This window comes from Lepisma saccharinum, chromosome 1 (genome assembly GCF_977018435.1).
Source record: "Lepisma saccharinum chromosome 1, izLepSacc3.1, whole genome shotgun sequence".
Taxonomy (NCBI): Eukaryota; Metazoa; Arthropoda; class Insecta; order Zygentoma; family Lepismatidae; genus Lepisma; species Lepisma saccharinum.
Genome location: NC_139229.1, coordinates 120923831 through 120946374, shown reverse-complemented (window position 1 = coordinate 120946374; position 22544 = coordinate 120923831). Strand labels below are relative to the sequence as shown.

Here is a 22544-nt window from a genome sequence, read left to right as displayed (position 1 = left end):
AGTCAGCAAGGAATAGCAATTCGGGGTCACACCGATGAAGCATCAAATATTCATCAGTTGCTGCTGCTTAGAGCAGAAGATGCTCCTGAGTTGAAATCTTGGCTGCAGCGAACTACATATAAGTGGGTTTCTCATGATATATTGAATGAAATTGTCTCTTTATTATCCAGCGATGAACAGCAAAATATTGTGAAATCTATTAAGGCGGCACAATATTTTTCTCTCATTGTAGATGAGACTTCCGACATATCAGTGAAGGAACAAATATCCATATGCTTCAGATTTGTCGATGAAAATCTGCAAGTTGAAGAAGTGTTTATGGGCTTCTATGAAGTAGCTTCAACAAGTTCTAGGACATTGTTTGAAGTCGTCCAGGATGTCATAAGACGTTCATCTCTCAACATAAAATACTGTCGTGGTCAATGTTATGATGGCGCGAGTAATGTCAGTGGACATTTAACTGGATTACAAAGTAGGATTACTCAGTTGGAGCCGAGAGCTATATCTGTTCATTGTTCGGTGCATAATTTGAATTTGGTAGTGCAAGATGCGATGCAAGGTATCAGTTACGTGCGAGACTTTCTGGAGATTCTTTGTGAATTAATATAATTTGTAAGACATTCGCCAAAGAGGCTAGCAGTGTTTCAATCGCTACAAGAAGACAACGAAGATGGTGTTGTAAAAAACATTCCCAGACTGACTTTGCGACCATTCTGTCCCACAAGGTGGTGTGTGAGGGTAAAATCTCTACAATCGTTGGAAAGTAATTATGACATTCTCTTGAAATTTTTGGAAGATCTGTTAGAAGAAAAAAGTGAAGTCAGTGGGAAGGCTAGTGGATATTTTTCAAACCTACATCAATTCAGATTTCTTATTTTCCTGAAAATGTTAATTTCAGTTTTCGGCAGGATTGAACAACTTCATTCTTCTTTTCAGAAGAAATCATTGTCATACTGAGAAATCAAAACTTTGGTGGAAACTTTATCTGCAAGTTTAGCTTCACAAACGGATATATATTTTTTGAGTTGTGGAATGAAACCATGAGGAAAGCGGAGGAATTGAACATTGATGAACCAGTTTTGCCTAGAAAAATGAAGAAGGTAGTGATCCTCATGCGTATCAAATGCCAGAGGAAATGTACAGACAAATATTTTTTGAAATAATTGATGTGGCTGTGGATTCGCTAAATCGTAGATTTCAAACAAAGGTTTTGGAACTTATTTCACATCTTGAAGCTTTTGCTATCGGTCAAATTGGTGCTGATCGAATTCTGCAGTTCTATGGGACAGACTTTGATAAAGACAAGCTAACATTGCACAGGGACATGTTTCTAGATGTGTGCAGAACGAAAAAAGAAAAAGTGACCAACTTGTCAGACATTACAAATATTTTAAGTAGAGAAAACAGTGGTCCCATGCGTGAAATGCTCACAGAATTTGTGAAGTTTGTACGGGTGATTTTAACTATACCTGTTACTTCTTGTACCTTTGAGCAGTCATTTTTAGCACTTAAGACGATTGAAAATGTTTTTGCGGTCAACAATGACCCAAAAAAGATTGAATGATTTGGCAATTTTGCATGTTCATAAAGAAATGACTAAAAATATTGACATTACCAAAATTGCAAACAAATTCATAAGTGCAAATGACGTAAGAAGGAATGTGTTTTATATTGAAAGTTAACATGGCATGATTATTATTATTATTTGGTACATAAAGTTAGTCATATTGTAGTTTCTGTTCACAACAAAATCCTTGCATAGTTCTTTCTGCAATACAATTAAAATTATTTGCATTTATGAATATTTTTTCATTTTAATTTGTATGAATGTGGTATTTTCTTTTAGTAACGTGTTGATAATATCATCATTGCCTCTTGCAATCATTGTGCATGTAAGTTGTTTAAAGTATACAATACTTGATAATTACAGATCTAACCGCCATTGATATGCACCCACAGAAATTTTGGAAAGTCGGCGCCCTTGCTCCAGCAACAACATTATTTAATATTGCAAGCAGCATATTCTTTCTTGTAATAAGTTGCACCATTTCACAAACTTCTTGCTCACATCACCACATCCAATAGAGTTGGAATATGCCTTGGATATGATTCAACAAAATATGTAAATCATCACATTGGTTTCTTCTTTCAACTCAATTACAAGGTGTAAGACAGTAATCTTGAGTTAAACAAAATATGTTCAAAAGTCATGTTTTTATGTGGAAAAATGAACTGGAATGTTGCTAAATGTTGCCTCGCAAACTAGCTCGAGTTAAATTTTAAAAAGAACATATTGAAGATATATCAAGCACTTGTTTCTCTGCATCATCTCAATATTGACTCAATGATCATGTCAAAGTAGGAAACTTGTTGTTAAGTTCTCTATAACACGTGGCTCACAAGCTCTTGAAGGGCCTAGGCCAGATCGATCTCCTGACTGCCAGTCTCCCTCCCACAATCCTACCTAAAGGTGTGGAAATCTTCAACCGGTAATGGGGTGACGTGGGGTCAGCACATCGAGCCCCCAGCCGTTATAGCAGATTTCTGTGTGTTATGCTACTCACTCGTAGCTTCCCAATTTCCTCACATGGTGGGTTGCCACCAGTCCTATACACAGGCCGAGAATCCAGGCAGACTTGAACCCATGCCGTACCACAGTCGGAGTCCAAAGCATAGCACCTTAGACAGCTCGGTCACGGAGAACTTAAGTTCTCTATAGGCATTGTATGTAGTGAGAGCAAATTTTGTGGATGTTGGAAGTGCATGGTTGATATTTATATTAACACTTATGTTTCTATCACAGAATTTATTTCATAGTGCTATTTAGTAACAACCATATGATCATTGTATTGAAATAAATTGATTGATGATTTTGTTTCACTTTTCTGTTACTTTTGACTAATCACAAAGATGAGTATGAGTGATGATATGATGAAATTGATGAAGGGGCTCACAAAGAACACCCATGTCCAGGCCTGGATTTGAACCCAGAACACCTGGCATCATAGTGTGCTGTGATAAGCACTCGGCCACGGAGATTGGCGGTATTCAAATAAACAAATACACCACACTGTACGCACATAGAAAAACAGACAAAAGGTATGAAGTCTGATATTTAGTGGTTAGCATTAATGTTTACAGATAAATATAGCATCTGAAAATATAAATTAATATTGAGAATTTTCTACAATGACATCCATGATAACATAGACCAAGCATCAATTGTTGTTTAGAAACTTGAGACATGGGTAATTATGGGGTCTTCATCAACTCCTCCCTCAGACATGTCACTGCTTGCACCTACCCTACCAGGAACACTTCCAATAAGCTTCCCACTATCATAGTGGCTAATGCTCTTGCCTTGTGATACTGGATTCAAATCTTGGTGGAAGCATCTTGTCACTAGTTTGGATCCCACTCTGAATGACTTGCAGATTCAGCCTCATTTAGCCTATCTAAGAATTAAGTGGACTCAAACTTGCTGCCAGGAAGACAATACTTCACCATTCAAATGATCCTTTGAAAATGGAGCATGACGTATTTCAACTCTCAGCTGACTCAGTGGCTGAGCTTCTTTGGTGGTCAAAATCAAGATCTCATCACAGAAGGTTTTTGGGTTAGAGTCATGGCCATCACAGAGTCTCTCTTTGTGAGCGTCTCTTCTTCAATTCCATTTACTTCTCACTCATCCTCATTGGCACAGAGAAGTTATGTGCGAGGATTGTTTGATAAGTAAGGGAAATGACACACAGATGGCAGAACTACAAATTAAAACATTCCATCAGCATTTTGCTCCATCCTTCAGGTGAGCTTACGCAAAGTTTCAGTTCTGTATGATGTGTAGCTCTTGTTTTGTTGTTCAAAACAGAAGACCCTGCAAGGATTTTCAAGAACATAGGAAATTTGTGTTATAAAATATAATTTGTTTAAAGGGGAAAGCTAAGCTAGATCCTGTCCTTGGCAAATATTCTTCATTTAAAACCTTTCATTCATGAGTTGCTACATTTAAACACATTTGAATGATTGATTGATTGATTTAGTTTATTTTACTTCGAGTTTTGTGCCTCTTGGCTAATTTGCGAAGATGGGGATGAGTGATGAAATTTGATGAATGGACATCCACAAACAACCAAGCCCGAGTGGGATTTGAACCCGGGACACTTGGCATCACATTTGAATGAGTACTGAAGCTGAACACTGTAGTGGATGATGCCCAAATGAGGTGACATCATCAGATATGAAAAAAGATTTTCCAATCATTTGAATGATCAAATGTTTTAGACTCAATATGCTTACATCTTACATGAGCACATGAGGAAACTTTGTGTTTGATATGTGGTGCTTTTACTCATGTTAGACCCTCTGACTTTCATCTACATATTACCAAATCTCAAGAAGTGGCTCTGAGGACAAACATTTTGATAAAATGACATTAGAACAATTGTGTCAAATTCAAAGGAAATATTTTTGAACAAATACGTAAATACAAATTAATCAAATAGTTAATCTTTCTCTTTCCACTTGCCTCTCACAAGCAAACCTAAAAAAAGAAAAATACAAAAGAAAATGTAAAATGGTCATTTCAATTCACACATTTTTTGTTACTTTCAGAATAATAGTAACATGTTATGAATTTACAGTCTCACTCCTCATAAATTATGTAAATACACTCCTTGCTATAGTCTACTGCTCCCTCTCCAAATTCCATCTCCCCTCTAATTTGATACCCTTTTATAGATGTCTTAGAAATATTGTAGTTTCATGTGCATTACCTTTACTTCTATATGTTGCTGGGGATGACAATTCTCTGGAATAAGAACTGAGTACAGTTCTTGCCCTGTCAGTCCAAGTGATTCAGCTGTCTGACCCGGGAGGTATTGTAAAGGTATTATTCCCATGCCAACCAAATTCGACCTATGGATTCTCTCATATGACTCTGCAATAACAGCCCGGATACCCTGAAATAAAAAAATAACTAATTATTGCAAATGAAGATAATTTATTTTTCTTGCCACCAAAACATCAACATGGTGTACTATTTTCAATCTCCAGAATATGTGTGTGTATGTGACTAATATGCTTCTTTTCTGTAGCAATTACTTTTATTAACAGTTGCATGGAGGCTTCTTTGCAATGTAAAGAAATGTGTAGAAGAGGAACATGCATTGTGAAGTCTATAAACTATATATTAACCTAAAATATTCCCGTTACCAACAGAAATTTGAAGATACAATGATTCCACTGTCTCAACAAGCACCAGCCTATTTTGGTTCAACAAACGCGTATCTTGTATCTTGTTTTCTGTTTCATTTGGTGAAGAAAGTGTGGAAGTGATATGGAGGATGCTTTCTGATCAGCTAGCTGAATTTGCATAAAACATCACTAATCTGTTCATTGTGGCTTGTAAGCCGATTCCATACTATCTCAAGACATCCCCAACCTAATATGCTTCATTAGTAAGTGAAACACTCTCCCCCAGCTTTCAGGTCTTATCACAGACTTTGTGTTAGTGTAACAGTTGACATATGAACTAATTTTCAATATGTTTTCATATTGCCATTTTACAATTTTACAAATTTTATTTGTAACATTGTGAAAAAATGTGAATTACATTAACTGTATAACTTGTACTTCATACATTCTTTGTAATTAATGTAGTATGTTCATTAATGAAAACTTGCATGTTGAAACATATAATAAAAATAGTTGGAATAAAAATAAGTTTACTACTATTTATGACAATACTGCAAGATAATGATAATGTTACTATTCCATGAATGTGGTTGCAATTCTATTATTCACTTTGCATTATAATAACAGCTTCAAATATATGGACCAGGGTTCAATACCCAGTGGATTCACATAGTGATTTGGATTCCACTTTAAACTGTAGGTCCAGTCCCAATTAGCCTATCTGTGTATACAAGTGGAATTAAAACTTAAAGAAACAAATCAAATATATTGACACAACAAAAATTGAAAGGTTTACTTCCTAAAGTCTACAACTTCTTGTTTCACAAACCTCAATAGATTTTTCATAAACAATACACACCACAAACATTCACTAATAAAAGAAACTGACCAGCAAGTAAGGTCCTTTCGCAGCCCAATCTCTGGATGATCCAGACCCATACTCCTTGCCAGCCAAAACAACAACTGGCTTCTCTTCATGCTGATATCTCTCTGCTGCATCAAAAATATCCATCTATAAATGAACAATCATATATAAATTTGCAACACCTGTGGGATTTTTTTTTTATTATTATTAAAATAATACACTAGAATAAGAACCTCCAAATCTGATTATGACTGACTAAAGGTTTGACACTATTTGCCCTACTATAATATCTCCATCAACCAGGAAGGCAATCAGCAGAAATGTTCCAGTAAAAGCATCAAATGAAACAAATAGCAATCAATGAACAAGAACCTCTGTTATCAATTCTTATAGCGATGTATTTCCTCTAACTGTATCCTATGCTGCTTGCGAACAAACAACTAGATTGGTCTGACTCATATGAAAGTAACGTGGAACATGTCCAACATGTTTGGTAGCACAGCATGCTACCAGGGCTTGCAGATTCGAATCCCGACCAGAGCATGGACCTTCTTTGTGAATGTCTCTTCATCAATTTCATCACATCATTGCTCATCCTCATCTTCACAATTAGTCAAAAATGGCAGAAAAGTGAAGTAAAAGGGAATTAAATTGTCGCACCTCATACTGCAACCTTCATTTTGGCAATGGCGCACTTCTACTCCAATTGCATGAGTCAGTTGGCAGCAATGACATCTTGACAAAGTATTTCACAATCATGGTGAACTTATAAGGATTTTAACTACACAGAGCATGTATATTACACTATATGCATAATTATACCAAAGAATCAAAGTACTTACTACTTCCCCTGAGGGAATGTGCAATGTTTTTGGTGCTGCTTTCCCAATGAACTTATTTAATAGCCTAATATTAGCAAAGGTGCCTCTCGCCATTACTGCATCATTTCCACGGCGTGAGCCATATGAATTGAACTCACGGGGTGTTAACCTGTTCAAAAATGAAACAATACATTTAGAATGAAGTTGAAAAAAAAAAAAAAAATAAGCAGTTTAACTTACTTTTATGTACATTTCTCATTTCAGTTACTTATTAATATGAAAGACAACACAAGCTCTTTGAAATTAGTTGAAAAAATAAATATAGATTTGGGAAAATGTTACTCTTCTAATGAACAGTTTAATATTTAAAGACACATAAATGGGTTTATTTCTTCAGATTTTGGACAATTCCTTCTCCTCAGGTTTCATAAACTGAAATATTAATTTCCAAAGGGAGTGTATTGCATTAGAGCTGCATTCACAGAAATAAACATCTACAACACTTGATAAAACTTCACCCCTCTCTATCCCTTTCCAAAAATTATAAAATGCAATAACTAAGAATTATGTAGGACTCTAACTCTAAGGACAAAACCTACCCTCTAGAAGCAAGGTATCTTGCAGCAGGGCTATTCCGAGCAATACTGCCAGCAGGGGATATGTGATCTGTTGTAACGGAATCTCCAAGATTTAGAAGTACATTTGCATTATGAATTGGTTGTATGGGTGGAAGTTCCTGAAAAACAATACTGAGTATGTATTTTAACCTAAGTCAACATAAAACACAATGCACTAAATTAACTATCCACTGTTATAAAGTAACTATTATCTTCGTGTTCATGAACTGTGGAAAATATACCAACTTAACTCTTCTGGAAATCATCTTGTTGATGAATACAAAAATATAATTTTTCAATAATTTGACAATCACATTCAGTTGTTTATGTCTTAAAGCAATTTGCTGACTAGTCCAGAAAACGTATCCGAAACTAAATTTACACAAGAAGGACGATAACAAAAATATGTTAAAGAATTTTACCCTTATTTCAACTAAAACCAAAAAATTCAAGTTTATTTTTTTCATATGTTATAGCAAGCATAGGAGTCATAGTGGTTTAGTCAATAGGGTATCTGACTGCCATGTGGGAGCCCCAAGTTTAATTCCCACGGTAGATGATCTAAGGTTGGAATTTTTTCTGGCCTTGTCTCGGGATAAAGTGGTCCTAGAGTTCACCAAGCCTTAAATAAAAGGGTAGCTGGGGGGGGGGGGGGGTAAGAGTGACCAAAGTATGTTGCTGATCATAGGGGCCAATATACAAGAACTGTATGCCTTTCAAAGAGAAAATCTATCGGCAATCAGTCTGTCTCAGATGAAACAGTTGAGCATATGTAGGAATCTTATGTCTCCATCGTTTTCACAAATCGTCACGCAGTAGACTGCCCTGCAAGAATCTCCATGAAACTTAATGAGTTACTTTAAGTGCTGTATGTTTTGCCATGCCACACATCCAATATGTAATATGAACTTGGGGAGGATTTCAGGAAATAAAGGAATATTGTTCAATAAATGAAGACCAACTTGCACTGTACAAATGCAACATTTATAATATACTGAGAATAATTGCTCAAACTCCTTAAATACATAAACATGAAGGAAATTGGATTTCAGTGTATACCCGGCATCAGTACTGTAGTCCCAAAATTTTCAGAGGGTATATGTTAAGGGGAGATTATGTTTCCATTAAATATATGGATGAAGTCAATTAACTTTACAAAAATATGTAATTTATGTTCAGCCCTTGGCTGAACCTCGCCTGCTGAATAAAGAAAATTTATTATTATTATTATTATTAAAGAAATTTATTATTAATTTATTATTAATGCTGCTGATGATATACATATAATTGACAGAAAGAGGTATTCCAACAGAGGTATTTTTGGAACAAAAAAAAAATATGAAATACAAAATTTTAATGATTTCAAAGGCTACTAGTATGTTATAGGAACGTGTGTTATTGTATTTTATTTTCTAGTTGATATTGCTTTTGTGAATTAACAGTTTGTATACTGTTAATAACTGTGTTGATGGTAATGACATTAAAATTTAAAAAAATAACAGAAAAAGCGACAATTCTCTATCTTTTCGTTCTCTTCGTTTTTAAAACTGAAATACAGCAGACCCCACTTTACGCGCTTAACCATAAAAGTCTTTATAGTCTGCATGGGCTTACTCCATACTTCCATATCTCAAGTCATGTTAAGTCAAACTTCTACATTGGTTTTGATAACAAAAGGCATATTACTCAAGACCTGCGGAGAGACCAACAAAGGTTGTGTTAAAATTAAATGTACGCAGTTTTACAAAATTATTATAGCAGACAAACGATGGCGATAAAATGATGACATGAATCGTGTATTCATTCCCTCTCCCCTTCCCAAATTGTTCCTGATCATGTGAAACTAGAAGTATTGACTGTAATAAATAAGAAGAAGGTACACCCATTGTAGCAGAAGTGTATATGCTAATGAGTAAGGTTTAACAGAGGGTACCAGTAGCTTACGCAGGATTTCATCAAGGGGGGTGTTATTTCTAAAACTTTATTCCAAATTCAGATTACCATTGTTTTATTATACTTTAATTAAATAATAATAATCACAATTAATTAATAATACTTATAATTAATTAATTAGCTAAATTAATACTAATAATACTACTAATACCACCACTACTACTACTATTAAGTAGTAGAGATCTACATAAATATAGTATTTATGAAAACAATAGAATGAAATTACTTCTAGTCATTCGATTTTTATCAAATCCTGGGAGCATTTTTTTGTTTCTTTGTTACGAAATAATTGTCTGGTCAACGAGGTGAGACATTTCAAGGGTGAAGAAGATCCATAAATACAAGAAAATATAATAAAACAAATTGAAATAATCAAAGTATGGAACTCATCAAAGGAGCTGCGGTGGTCTGGTTGGTAGAGCATCTAACAATCACGCGGGAGATCCAGATTTGATTCCTGAAATTGGTTGGAATTTTTCCGGCTTTTTCCTTGCATAAATGTCCCCGACAATTCACATCTCGATTATCTCGCTGTTCTTACCAACAAAACATTTTACAATAATTAAGCTTATTGTCGTTTGAATAATTGTCTCATCAACAAGGTGAGACACTTTAAAGAGAGACATTCAAACGAGCTGCGGTAAACAATATAATGGGAAGGCGAATTGGTGACTATTCTTGTCCGCCTAGCCTTTCTCTATACATACATTAGCCTCTTACAACGTACCAATAACTTTATTTAGTTAATTTTCATTGTTCACACACAAAAAAATACATGTTCGTTAAACACTGGCGTACGTAGAGGAATGGCCGATGGTGTTCCAGCCCCTACCGAAATTTTGAGAAAATCAGAATTTTCAAATAAAAATCCATTAAGAACTTTAAAAAATCAAAATGTGTAAATGCGAAACCTCTTTTAAAGTGAATCCCTATTACCATTTTTGTCTTTCAATACAATTTTAATAGACTGAAAAACTCCAAAAATACGAAATATTTTATTATGCATCCTGCCCTCCAAAACGAAGCCATGTGCTATCCACATTTACTATTCCAGTCCCTCCCGAAAAAAAAAATCCTGCGTACGCCAGTGTATTGAACATTGTTGCAACTGAGATACAAAACAACTTTTTTCTCTTTTAAATCATAGTTACCCTAACCTAAACTCATAAACTCATATTTTCAAGGCATCAGTAAAAGATAGTTTTTCTTGTATGTACGCATTGCTTGCATGATAGAATTATTTTCCTGTAGTTTACGGTTATTACAAGCATTTAACAACATGTACAAAATGATGATAAAACACGAATGCAAGACTGATACAAGTACGAAATATTATTAACAGAAAGCAAGAATCAAATAAAATCTAACACTTGAAAAAAAAATAAAACATTTCAACTTTTTTGTAATCTCTCTCTCTCTATGTATGAATATATATATATATATACACACACACACACACACATGTATAAACAAATTTTCGGATCTGCAACATACAACATAATATGTTGTTACATATTGAATTACCTGATGATATTTGGGATTCATAATTTAAAAAATTCTAAAATAAAAATAAAATAGACTGCTTTTTTCACAGTTAAGTTGCTATATTACAACAATGTAACATTGACAACATCCATTATATAACAGATTCTTTTTGTTTAAAAATTACTAACCATTGTTATAACTGTATCTTTAGTCAAAATGAAAATAAATGTCTGATGAAAGGAGCGTGTGTTCTCCTGAAACGTCACAAAGAAAAACTGTTTTCTTATGCTTGTAATAACCGTAAACTACAGGAAAATAATCAGTAAAAGATGCGTGTGTTTGGAATGCTGTGCTTTTCTCCATGCTGCATGGAAATAATAATTCAAATTATTATTATTATTATTAGTAGTAGAAGTAGTAAAAGTAATATTATTGTCCCAGATCTTTGACTGTGAAAAATTGGCCATTTAATTTTTTTCCACAGCATTTTTCATAATATTTCACAAGCTCAAGGGAGGGGTTTAAACCCCATAACCCCCCCCCCCTTGCGTATGCCACTGGAGGGTACACAGCATATACCACCATATACCCTTGACTACGGCCCTGGCCAGCATCATGATATGATGAGAATTGAGGAGCTACTTCTACAGAAGAAAAAGCAGACTATAATGTACAAAGCCACCCACAATAAGAGCAGTTGAAAGAAAGTGACAGGTCTTGGACCCTCAAGAAGTTGTTGCGTCACAGAGTTTAGCTATGTTAAATTACTTACTTCACCCTCGGTACATAGATGCAAAATAATCTATGATGACTGTAATAACAATATATTTCAGTTTAATGTTACCTTTGTCATTCCATCAAAGAATGGTGGTTTCTTGATATAAGTGGAGTTTTCATCCCATGGATACAAATCTCCACCGGGAGCATCTAGAGATTGCCAACTTGGGCTTCCCTGCTCTATCTTAGAATACACTTCATTGAACATGGCTGGTATGACATACTTTTGCTCTACTTCATGGATCTCGCTGCGTAAAGGCCACACATCTCGTAAAAATATAGGCTTTGAACCATCAGCATAACCTACAAAATAAGATGTTACAAAATTAAAACATTACAAGTGTAGCACTCTGCAAAGATTTGAATGTAAAGTTCTTTGAGGGTGGCTACAGAAGGGTTGAAACAAAATTCCCTGACATTTCCACGGCAAAGTTTAGATTGTTCCCGAGTCATATAAAATATATGTAGGTAGGGTGCAAATTTAAGCCCAGAGGAGAGAAGGGATGTTACCATGGATGACCCCACTCGGGGGTTACTATGGATAATCAAACTAAAGATAGAATACCAAGTCACACACCCAGAAATTGATAAGGAGATTATTTCTTCCATTTTTACGAGTCAGTTATGTATTTTGCTAATTTTTTGTACCTATGACTACTTTTAAAATGGAAATGTGACTACAGAGTGGTGGTGTAACTCCAACGAATCCATCTGGGTTTTTGTAACTGCCAGGGTTGATCTTATTGCTCATCTTAATACAATTTTCACATTTGTGAACAAGTTCTATTACTTTCTCAAAGTCTCAAATGTAAACCTCTGCATATAGAACCTAACTTTTCATGCATTCAAATACCTTCAGTCAAGGATGTCAAGAGAATTTTGGTGGCCTGGAGGACACACACCTCCTTAATAACTTAGATAAATTAAGCAAGCAGAAAGATGACATGCATGAGAATGAAATCTTAATAAATGAAAATCAAGCACACTTGAATATCGATGGTATGTTCACAGTATTCTCACTTCTTGTGATTTTACTGTTTCTTATAGCTCTTGAGGTATGTGTATGGAAAGCTGAAAATCGAATTATACTTACCAAGTGGTTCCTTCTCAAAATCAATATTCACAGTTCCAGCAATGGCATACGCAATAACCAACAAAGGCGAGGCAAGATAATTGGCACGGGTATTTGGGTGTATTCTTCCTTCAAAGTTCCTATTTCCAGACAGAACTCCGCAACATACTAGGTCATTCTAAAATAGGAAAAATATATACATAGGTTAACCATGTCAATAGCCTAAACAGATGAGGCACTTCTTGTAATTGTTTAAACTACAACAACCAATGTGCATGTGTATGGTTGTATAGAAGGGAAAGGTTTAGCAGGTCAAACTCCTCCTACTGATTTAGAGAACATTTCGACTTATGGTATAATCAAAATTGGATCCCTCTTGTTGCCTTCCTGAACTGAGTTTTGAGTTTGAGTTTATTGAGCAATTTTCACACCGAAAGTACCCCTGAGGGGCATTGGTGCATGTACATTACAAAATACAACATGTTGACAACGCACATAATATATATCTATACATCAATTTGGCAGAATTTTTTATAATATAACATAATATAATAATAAAACATACATTGACAAATTATTTTTTGAAGTGAACTAGTGCTGTAAAAGTACATATTATATAGTGTATACGATCTACATTTATTTTATAAAGTTATTTAATTCTTGAAATTCTTGAACTGAATATAATGTGTATTCCAATAACAATTTTTTCACTTTACTTTTAAAGATTGTGGATCTTTCAAAATTTTTGTAACTTTTTGGTAATATATTGTATAACTGGATGCCTGAGTAAAAAGGTCCCGTTTGGTATGCAGTTAGCCGCACTTTGGGAATGTGGAAGTTATCTTTTTGTCTGGTATTGTAATTGTGGGTGTCTATGTTCTTTGGATAGTTCAATTTTGTTTCGTGTATGAAAGTAAGTGTTTCAAGTATGTACAAACTTGGAAGTGTTAATATACGGAATTTTTTGAAAAGAGGTTTACATGTATCAGTTTTGTGTGCATTTGCCAAAATACGCAATGCTCTTTTTTGAATTTTAAAAATCCTCTGTGATTGAGCCGAGTTCCCCCAAAATTGGATACCATACCTCAAAATACTTTCGAAGTTTGAGAAATAGATACTTAGCATACATACTGTATTGAAACTATTTTTTAAGGTTCTTAATTGGTAACATACGGTGTTTAGCCTCTTGCATAAATGATCTATGTGAACTTTCCAGTTTAGACACTCGTCTATAAATATTCCAAGAAATTTTGTATTGAGGACATAAAAAAGCCTTACAGCAGTTTTAAGCTGGAAGTCTATTAGGAAATCTCACGGCTTAATATTTGGATTGGCAGAATTAATATAAAGTAAAAAAGAAATGTGGAATTCCATTTAGAACATGTGAAACTGTCTTATATGACATGCTGAAAAAATACATTACTATTCACCATATATTTATAAACAGCATATTTGTTCTTATAACAGATAACATTTCACAACCTTCTTGTCCGCATCATTAGACGCAATGGAATTGATATTTGTTATTTAGCATCACTTTTCTGCCACTCTTGGCGAAACATAACAATGAGGATGAGTGATGATATGATGAACATTTATGAAGGGACACTCACTATGACCATTTCCAGGTTGGGATTCAAACTTGGAACCCCTGACGTCACAGCATGCTATGCTAACCACTTCACCACGAAGGTTGACTAGAGCAATGGAGTTAGAGCAAAAACCTTGTGTTGTGGATTACACAGTTTGCTGAATAAATTCCAAGATGGTTAATTAATGAAAAACAACCTTTAACAATTAACTATCTCGGAACTGATTCAGTGAACTAATCCACTACTACACAGGTTTTCAGTCTGATGATGCACACAATGAAGGTAGTGAATTGTTACCTGTTATAAAATCAATCAATGTGCTGTTTTTATAAATAAATAGTGAATAATAATGAATTTATTTACTTACCTTTTCAATTGCTTCTACTATTTCGTCAACTAGAGGTCCACTGTTTCCAATGCATGTCATGCATCCATAACCGACTACATCAAAACCCAACTTCTGGAGGTAAGGAATAACTCCACTTTCTTGAAGATAGTAAGTTACTACACCAGAGCCTGGAGATAAACTTGTCTTAATGTATGGAGCAACTGACAGCCCAGCTTCCACAGCCTTCTTAGCAAGTAAACCTAAGAAATAAATATAGAAATTGCGTAAGTAAAAACATCAAGAAAAAAATCTTAACATTAAAACAAAAATTCAAAAAACATAATGTTACAAAGTTGTCACATGAGAACCAGAGAGGAACATAATTCCAAAAATGTAGTTTTCAGGTTTGTTTAAATAAACTCCTCTGAGAGCTATTTGAAGTCAGATCAACATATCTCCACTTCTAATCCTAAGCAGTAAGGTGGAGTCAGATATCTCCAATTTACTGACTCTTGATGTATTCCAAAGAATACATTATTTCCTCTCTCCTGTAAATTTGATAAATTGGAGTTATGTCCCTCTTGTTCTCACATGACAAAGTGATATATACTGAAACAATTTCAATTACTAGGTATATAACCAAATCACTTTAGTTATAAACCTCAGTAAAGTATCTTGTGGGGAAGATGCATTTCCATTATTTCTACATATAACTAGTAGCAACAGGATCGCCATAATGATCCCCTGAATAACAAGAGAGAAATGTTAATAATTTATTAGTTTTAATTATTGAAAATTAATATATCAAATACTGCTTCTGAGTATGGCAAGCTTAAATACAAATGAAACACATGTTTAGATCATAGAATGGAATGTTGAAAATTCAATAAAATAATCACAGGATGTTAATATAAGTTAACATAAAACATAGCACAGTTCCTCACCTGCTCCCAGCATTACAGAAGGGTTGCTTGTGTTTGTACATGATGTGATTGCTGCAATAACTACAGACCCATGCTTTAATGTATATTCACGACCTTCATGAACAAAAGGTGCAGTGGTGTCCAATTTATCAGCTGGTATGCCATACCCTTTAAAGCCAATCTGCAAGAGCAAAAATAATAATATATTTCAGTATTTGTGAATTCATCTCATCTCCGCGGAGTGTGGGGATGTATCTGACGCAAAGGGGCAGTTTCTCCATACATCAACAAAAATAGAAATACAAATAAAGCACCAACATTAGGTTTGAGTGCAATAGGATGAGGCATTAAGTATTAAGATATACCACATCTAGTTTGACTTCCAGATTTCTGGAGACCCTGCTTTTTAGAAACTAATAAATTTTCTATAAAAGAAATTGACACTTTCCGTATCAAATAGAACCCAAAACCGCTAAACAGATAAGACAGACAATATGTGTAATAGCATAGAGGTAATATGATGGTTTCTATGTCTTCAGCTGTTTGTGATATCTGCATCACATGAATATGTGCATGTGAAAAATGGCTGCCACTCACATTTAGTACATCTGTAAGTTGTAATACAATTTTAAAAATCTATATTATTTACGTACATAATATGTGACTATATTGCACATGAATTTTATAAAATATAATAGAGAATATAAAATAATGAAATATTGAATTAAATTCAAACCATTTGCAATTTTGACAACATACTCGCATATTGAGTTGCAGACCAGAAAAACCTGTGAATATTTATTTCTTGGGGCTCCTGAATAGCAGCATGCCAAGCCAATCCATCAGAAACTGAACCCACAGTATTTCTTCTTGAGACGAGTTACATGATACTTTTCGGGTGTCTCCATCATTACCTAACCCTGCCACAAACTGTTTCTGTACATTTTCATTTCATTTTATCACGAAATTTACCTGTTTACTTTTTGACAGGGTGGGGGTGGGGGTAGGGGGCTGGCTTTGGCCATTGTTGGCGCCGCAAATATTTTTCACCTCATGACTCACAGTCACACGGGAAAAACCAAAACCACCTCTGTTTTCTCACATCTGCAAGGTCCAAAGTTCTTCACTCTGGAGCACAGTTGCCAACTACAGAAAAATTCGCTAAATCTGGAGCGTTTCTAGTGCCCGTTTTTTTCCTTTTAAAAAAAGCTTTTGCTTTAAGTCCACTTTATGCAAGTATATAGACTAATCGGGACTGGCCCTACGTTTAAAGTTGGATCCGAACCACTACGTGCCTCCACTGAGTATCGAATCCGGGACCCCCTTGATTAGGGTGATTAAACGTCCTCTTTTATCCAGACATGTCCTCCTTTTTAGGTGTCTGTCCGGCGTCCGGGCGGATTTCTTAGAAATCGGTAAATGTCCTCCTTTTCTGGGAAGAGTATAGCATCGACCGTAGCAAATATGCTGCATAGAGAATGCTTCCACACATAAGGGCCGCGTCCGAATCGGCAGCAGATGTCACCTAGACTACAGCGCCTTGAATAACGTAGTGTGGAAAACGACCCACGAAACTGGTTCCCCGAGACGATGACAAGTAGATGGCAGTGCGATCGACACAGCGGCTAATTTTGTTATGAAAGTAATGCGGCTTAGTTAGTTTTTGGAATATATTGTGTAGATTTGTTTCTCTAGAAAGGCGGTAAGTGAATTGATGGAAACAGTTATATTTGTGGAGTGATTTGCAGTCACGAAATGGTATTAATTTACACAGAAAAGTAACATAAATACGTTTTATGTGCAACGCAACACGAGCATCAACATATCGCATGTGAGGCTGGACGTCAAACGTTGGATTGTGTACACAAGTTTATTTTTGTATACTAATAAAATTGAAATAGTGTCATGAAGGGGAAAAAATGTTTCGTGGCGTACATATTATGAAGTCATTTCCCCGGAATGCAGATATTCGAAAGAATTTAATTTCATATTCCATGGAGTTGAAATAGCCGATTACGATGTATCTTGTCATCTCTATCAACAAATTGCTTTACATTCGTGTCAATTGGTAAGTAGAACTTTGGTGTTAAGGACTGTGCATTTTTACTCGTGACTTGGCTGTAAAATGTCTACCTTGTACTTGATGAAAATAAACCGCAAATTAATTAAATTAATTAATAATAAAATTAATTAATTAAAATAAACGAGTATTGTCTGTGTGAATTTCCATAAAAATAATATTTGTGACAATGACAATATTAATGAACCTTTCAGGATAATGCATACACAATACTAATTCTCGCAGCAATTGTCATGTTACGTGTTACAATCCATACCTATGTTTTCTTCCGTATTGTTAATAAAAAACTCAAGGACAGGTCATGATAGACGGTTCATAATATTCTTTAATATTTTCGCGACTACTGTACCAAATATCATAACAATTTTCTGATGCAAAGAAATGTTACAAAGAAAAGAATCAGACGTTGCAGCAAAAACCCCATTTACTTCCATTATAAGCAGTCGAGCGCTGTACCCCGGTGTCAACACCAGCGCCTCTAGCGGATTTCATTTTCGAGTGGAACCAGCGAGAGAGAGCAAAACCACTACGTTATTCTAGGCGCTGTACCTAGACCACCGTTCCATCCGGGGACTCAGCCAACGTCCGTTGTCCGAATTCGCGGCAGACGTGGAGTCGGAGGGTAGAACAGAGAGGCGCGACAGATGCACGCTTGAACTCACTGTGACCCTGCGCTTGGCAGCCATATTCCAACTTTCACTTTGTCCAGACAACATTTCCTGATTAGTCGATGTAAAACTCAGTGATACTTTAACATTTTATCGATAATACTGAATGTAGAAAAATTGTAAATGATGAAATAGCATGTTACATTTTTAATATGAGTAGTAAATGGGTGGAAATCATTGTGATTTTTGTTTGGCGTCTCCCTTCTGCTTCCGTGCGGTGCGCCTGCGCCCCAGAGCGCGGTGGGTGAAGTTCGGGCTGACACCTGGCGGGAAATGTGACAACCGTACTACAAGGGGACATGTACTTAGATTCGGACGACTTGGACGTGACTTCGACGGCACGCGAGAGCAACGGGACGGAGCGCTTGCCAATCCGGACACGGCCAAGGATCGTCTTATCACTTGGGGCGCGTTAAGTATTCAAGCAATGCTCACATAGCATCTGGGAGCTGAACAAGATCACTTTGCCGACTGAGTCATCAGTAGGTAGGGATGTGCGGGACATTTTTTGTTTTTTGGTAGGAACGGGATCTGGACTGGAAATTTTTCAAATCCTGACATTCGGGACGGGTGAAACTCGCACTTTCCCGAAAATTTTCGGGACGGGAAATGTTCAAAATTTCCCAAAGATCTGGAAATCTCGAATTCTACAAGTCGTTTTCACCTTAAGTGATTGTTTTTGCATTTCTGGAATAAAAACTAACATTTTCCGAGAAAGTTCCAGACACTTACAATGCAGAAAACTTTGAGAATTTACGACTTTTTAAAATGACCATTCGGTATTTTCCGAGTGCTCGGGATCCCGAAAAGTCGGGAACTTCCAAATGGTCACTTTTGAAAGTGGTTAATTCTTGACGTTTTTTGCGTTGTAAATGTCTTGACACTTCTCACAAATTGTTAGCTTTTGTTCAAGAAATTTCAGAAAGAAAGCTTAAGGAAAATGGACGTGTAAAATTCGTGATTCCCCCAGCATCGGGACATTTTTAACATTTCCCGGCCAGAAAATTTCCCAGCTTGGTCGGAAAATTGCGACTTTTTTCCGTCCCGAAGGTCGGGATTTAAAAAAAATTCCTGTCCCAACCAAAAAATGTTCTGTCCCGCACACCCCTAGCCTTTAGTACGTATTATTCCAACTCGTTGCTTCGCAATCTGAGACTTGCGAAACACATTTAGTCTGAGCAGTTCTTTTCGATTTATTGATATGGTTTATTTTAATTCACTTTTCTGCCATTTTGGCTAATCGCGAAGATGAGGATGAGTGATGATATGATGATTTTGATGAAGGGATACTCACAAAGAACACACATGCCCAGTCTGGCATTCGAACCCGGGACCTCTGGCGTTCTGGCTCGGTGTGCTAACCACTCCGTCACAGATGTCGGCCAGTTCAATTTCGAGTCATACATAGTCGATAGAGAAACGCGTAGTGAGAATTTTGAGTATTAAGTTTACTTTTATGAAATGAAGCGAAAGTGTAAATTCATCAATGATCTTGCAAGAAAATATCCAGTTTTAAAAGGATTGAAGAAACGAATATGAGGTAAATTGCAAGAGCGCTGTCACTTTCTCCTGCTGTTGAAAGAGTGATAGAAATTTTCGTGGCATTAAAAATCATATTTCTTGACCCAATCTAAACTACCTAAACTTTAAATTCGGTTTTGGAAATAAGTTAAAGCAAAGGTTACTCTTACATTTGCTTTCGTTGCTTAAAGGTAAGAAGAAATTATTGAAAAAATCATCAGAATTATATTTCAGCAAAGTGTTGGTAGTTTTTTTTACATTGATTACATTATGAGTAATGGCAAAATGAGTTGCCATTTTTTTTTTTGGTGTCCTCTTTTTTTATGACTTTGTCCTCCTTTTTCACCATGCTCTGTCCTCTTTTTTAAATGTATATGTCTGGTCACCCTACCCTTGATTATATACAAAGCGTCGATGTTACCACTACCCAATCGGGGAGGTCTCTTCTCACTCACTTTACGTGTTCTTTAGTAACTAATCTTGAAAATTTCATAATGTCCCTCCAAATTTGTATTGTCATCTCTGTAGACGCGAGAATAAGTTATGTTCAGGCCTGTGCAGTTTTTTTATTTGTTTTGAATGATCTGAAGACAAATGCAAAGGAATAAAATAACTCTTAACTACTTACATTTCAAAGGTAAAATGTCGCTTTTGTTTACATTTATTTTCTTGTTTTTTTAATAAATGGCATACTAAGAATACTGAGCGACAGCATCGTCTAAAATACAGTAATTGTTAGCGTTAGTCGAAATAAATCTCTCCACTAATATTTATTCATTTCTCGCGCGGGAAATGTATCTCTTAATTAAGTACGTAAAAGGTTGGTAAAGTTCCTCGTGCTCTTTGTACGATATCATGAGGTGTATATTATATAGGGGCATGTGGAGGGGAGGGGGAGTAGGGCCCCACACATTCTTCGATCTTGACAATATTGATGTGATCAGCTCCATGCTCTGGCTGCCTTTACCTCCCAGAGTTGCCCCAAGCAAGGTCCGTCGAATCGCAGGCTTCCTACCCTATACTCTCTCAGGTATCTCTGGAGTAAGCAAACTAAAGCAAGTCTCTGCGCAAGCAGTGACGTGAGACGGCTCCACCAATGAACACATGAGAGGTAATAGGATTGTGTGGAGGGGAGAGAAACCGAATGAAGCTACCAGCTACACTGCTTCACTCTGTCCACTCATTCCCTCCCCCTTCTATGCCCGGTTTTGCTCCAGAGATACCGGGACAGAGTATACTCGTAGTGACAGCCTGCAGTTCCCACAGTTCAAAGCAAAAAAGTATCCGACATCCCCATTCACTTTGGGTTCAACAAAACTTTACTCCACTGAATAAGAATTGTATAAGACCGGTTTCACAATGTGAATTGACAATGATAATGTTTTTAAGATGACTAACTAAAATGAACAAAAAGTTGTTTCACAAAATTGATAAGTACCTTTTTTGTGCCGATTTAAAAAAATCTGAAAATTAAGAATTGTATTTAAAAACTTTCTACCTGCAATTTATTTAACCCTTAACTTGTAACGGGGTTTGACCATTCGTCCTGGAGACCGAAGTCCCCAGTTCGAGGTGCCAAACAACTCTACCGCTAGTCCGTAGGTTCAGGGTTCCGCGGCCGCCCGATTGGACGGTCGTCGGTCCTTGGTTCGCGTCTCCGGTTAAGGAAACACGATTCCTACCACCAGCTAACGGTTTAATTCCAGGTTCATGTTACCGGGTCGGTTATTTACACCTCCGGCGGTAAGCCACGTCGTGCATAAAGTGGTGCTGTTATTCATTTATACCAATAATAATAATAATAATAATTGTAATAATAGAAAACTATAACCCTTCTGGTCAATGGAGACAAGCTACGCAGCTTCAAACTCAGGACTAAAACCAAAAATATCGACCATACGAGGATATACATCTATACATACATATAAATGAATCAAGAACACCTGTAGGATAACGAATATATACGTGTATTCGGCAAAAATAAACACAACAATGATAATATAACACATTCCTTGTACATATCCCCTCGCTCTCATTCCATCATGCACACACACACACACGCTGCAGGGGTGAACACAATATACCATTACATGATAAAATATCTAACCGCCTCTTTGGTTTATTTTCCGTGTACCTTCGAATTTGAGATTTCTATTAGCCCCTTAGGCTTGCTTTCAATGTAAATAAGCGCGGCCAGCACTCTGTCACGAATGAGACGCGATTAGCTAGGCGTCATAGTTACAAAAGTAAATAATAATTGACATTACACATTGTTGAGGCACTACAATGCAAATAAGCATACACTAAATGAATGACAAGAGGAAATTAAGTTGATTACAAGTACACGAGTGCTGATAATACAAACGACTGTAATATAAACTAGGATATATTAAAAATGATTAAGTTGGCTATATTATTTAGTACCTAGTTATCTAATACCTATATATCAAAGAGCACGGTAAAAGTCAAATAATTAATTATATAAATACTCGGCGCGAGAATAGGAAAACAATAACAAATAGTAGGTCTTTTACATTTATAGAATTTCGAAGGGTGAGCGAAATAGGTTCTTAATTTATGAAGATTTACAGTACTTTCGATTTGATTGGCCTAAATAATTAGTAGTTGCAGGCAACATTGTTCGATTTC

General features: G+C 35.9%; 1 protein-coding gene across 1 annotated transcript in view; it reads right to left on the bottom strand.

The window, feature by feature from the left end:
• Positions 1-22544, bottom strand: part of LOC146000437 (cytoplasmic aconitate hydratase-like) — a 123673-nt gene that overhangs the window by 24764 nt on the left and 76365 nt on the right. The window contains exons 10-17 of the mRNA XM_083138065.1: positions 15648-15807; positions 14743-14963; positions 12805-12961; positions 11779-12014; positions 7479-7615; positions 6901-7048; positions 6083-6205; positions 4773-4958 (exon numbers count right to left, since the gene is read on the bottom strand). Of these exons, the coding sequence (XP_082994191.1) occupies positions 4773-4958; positions 6083-6205; positions 6901-7048; positions 7479-7615; positions 11779-12014; positions 12805-12961; positions 14743-14963; positions 15648-15807 (1368 nt within the window). The remainder of the gene's footprint in view (positions 1-4772; positions 4959-6082; positions 6206-6900; positions 7049-7478; positions 7616-11778; positions 12015-12804; positions 12962-14742; positions 14964-15647; positions 15808-22544) is intronic.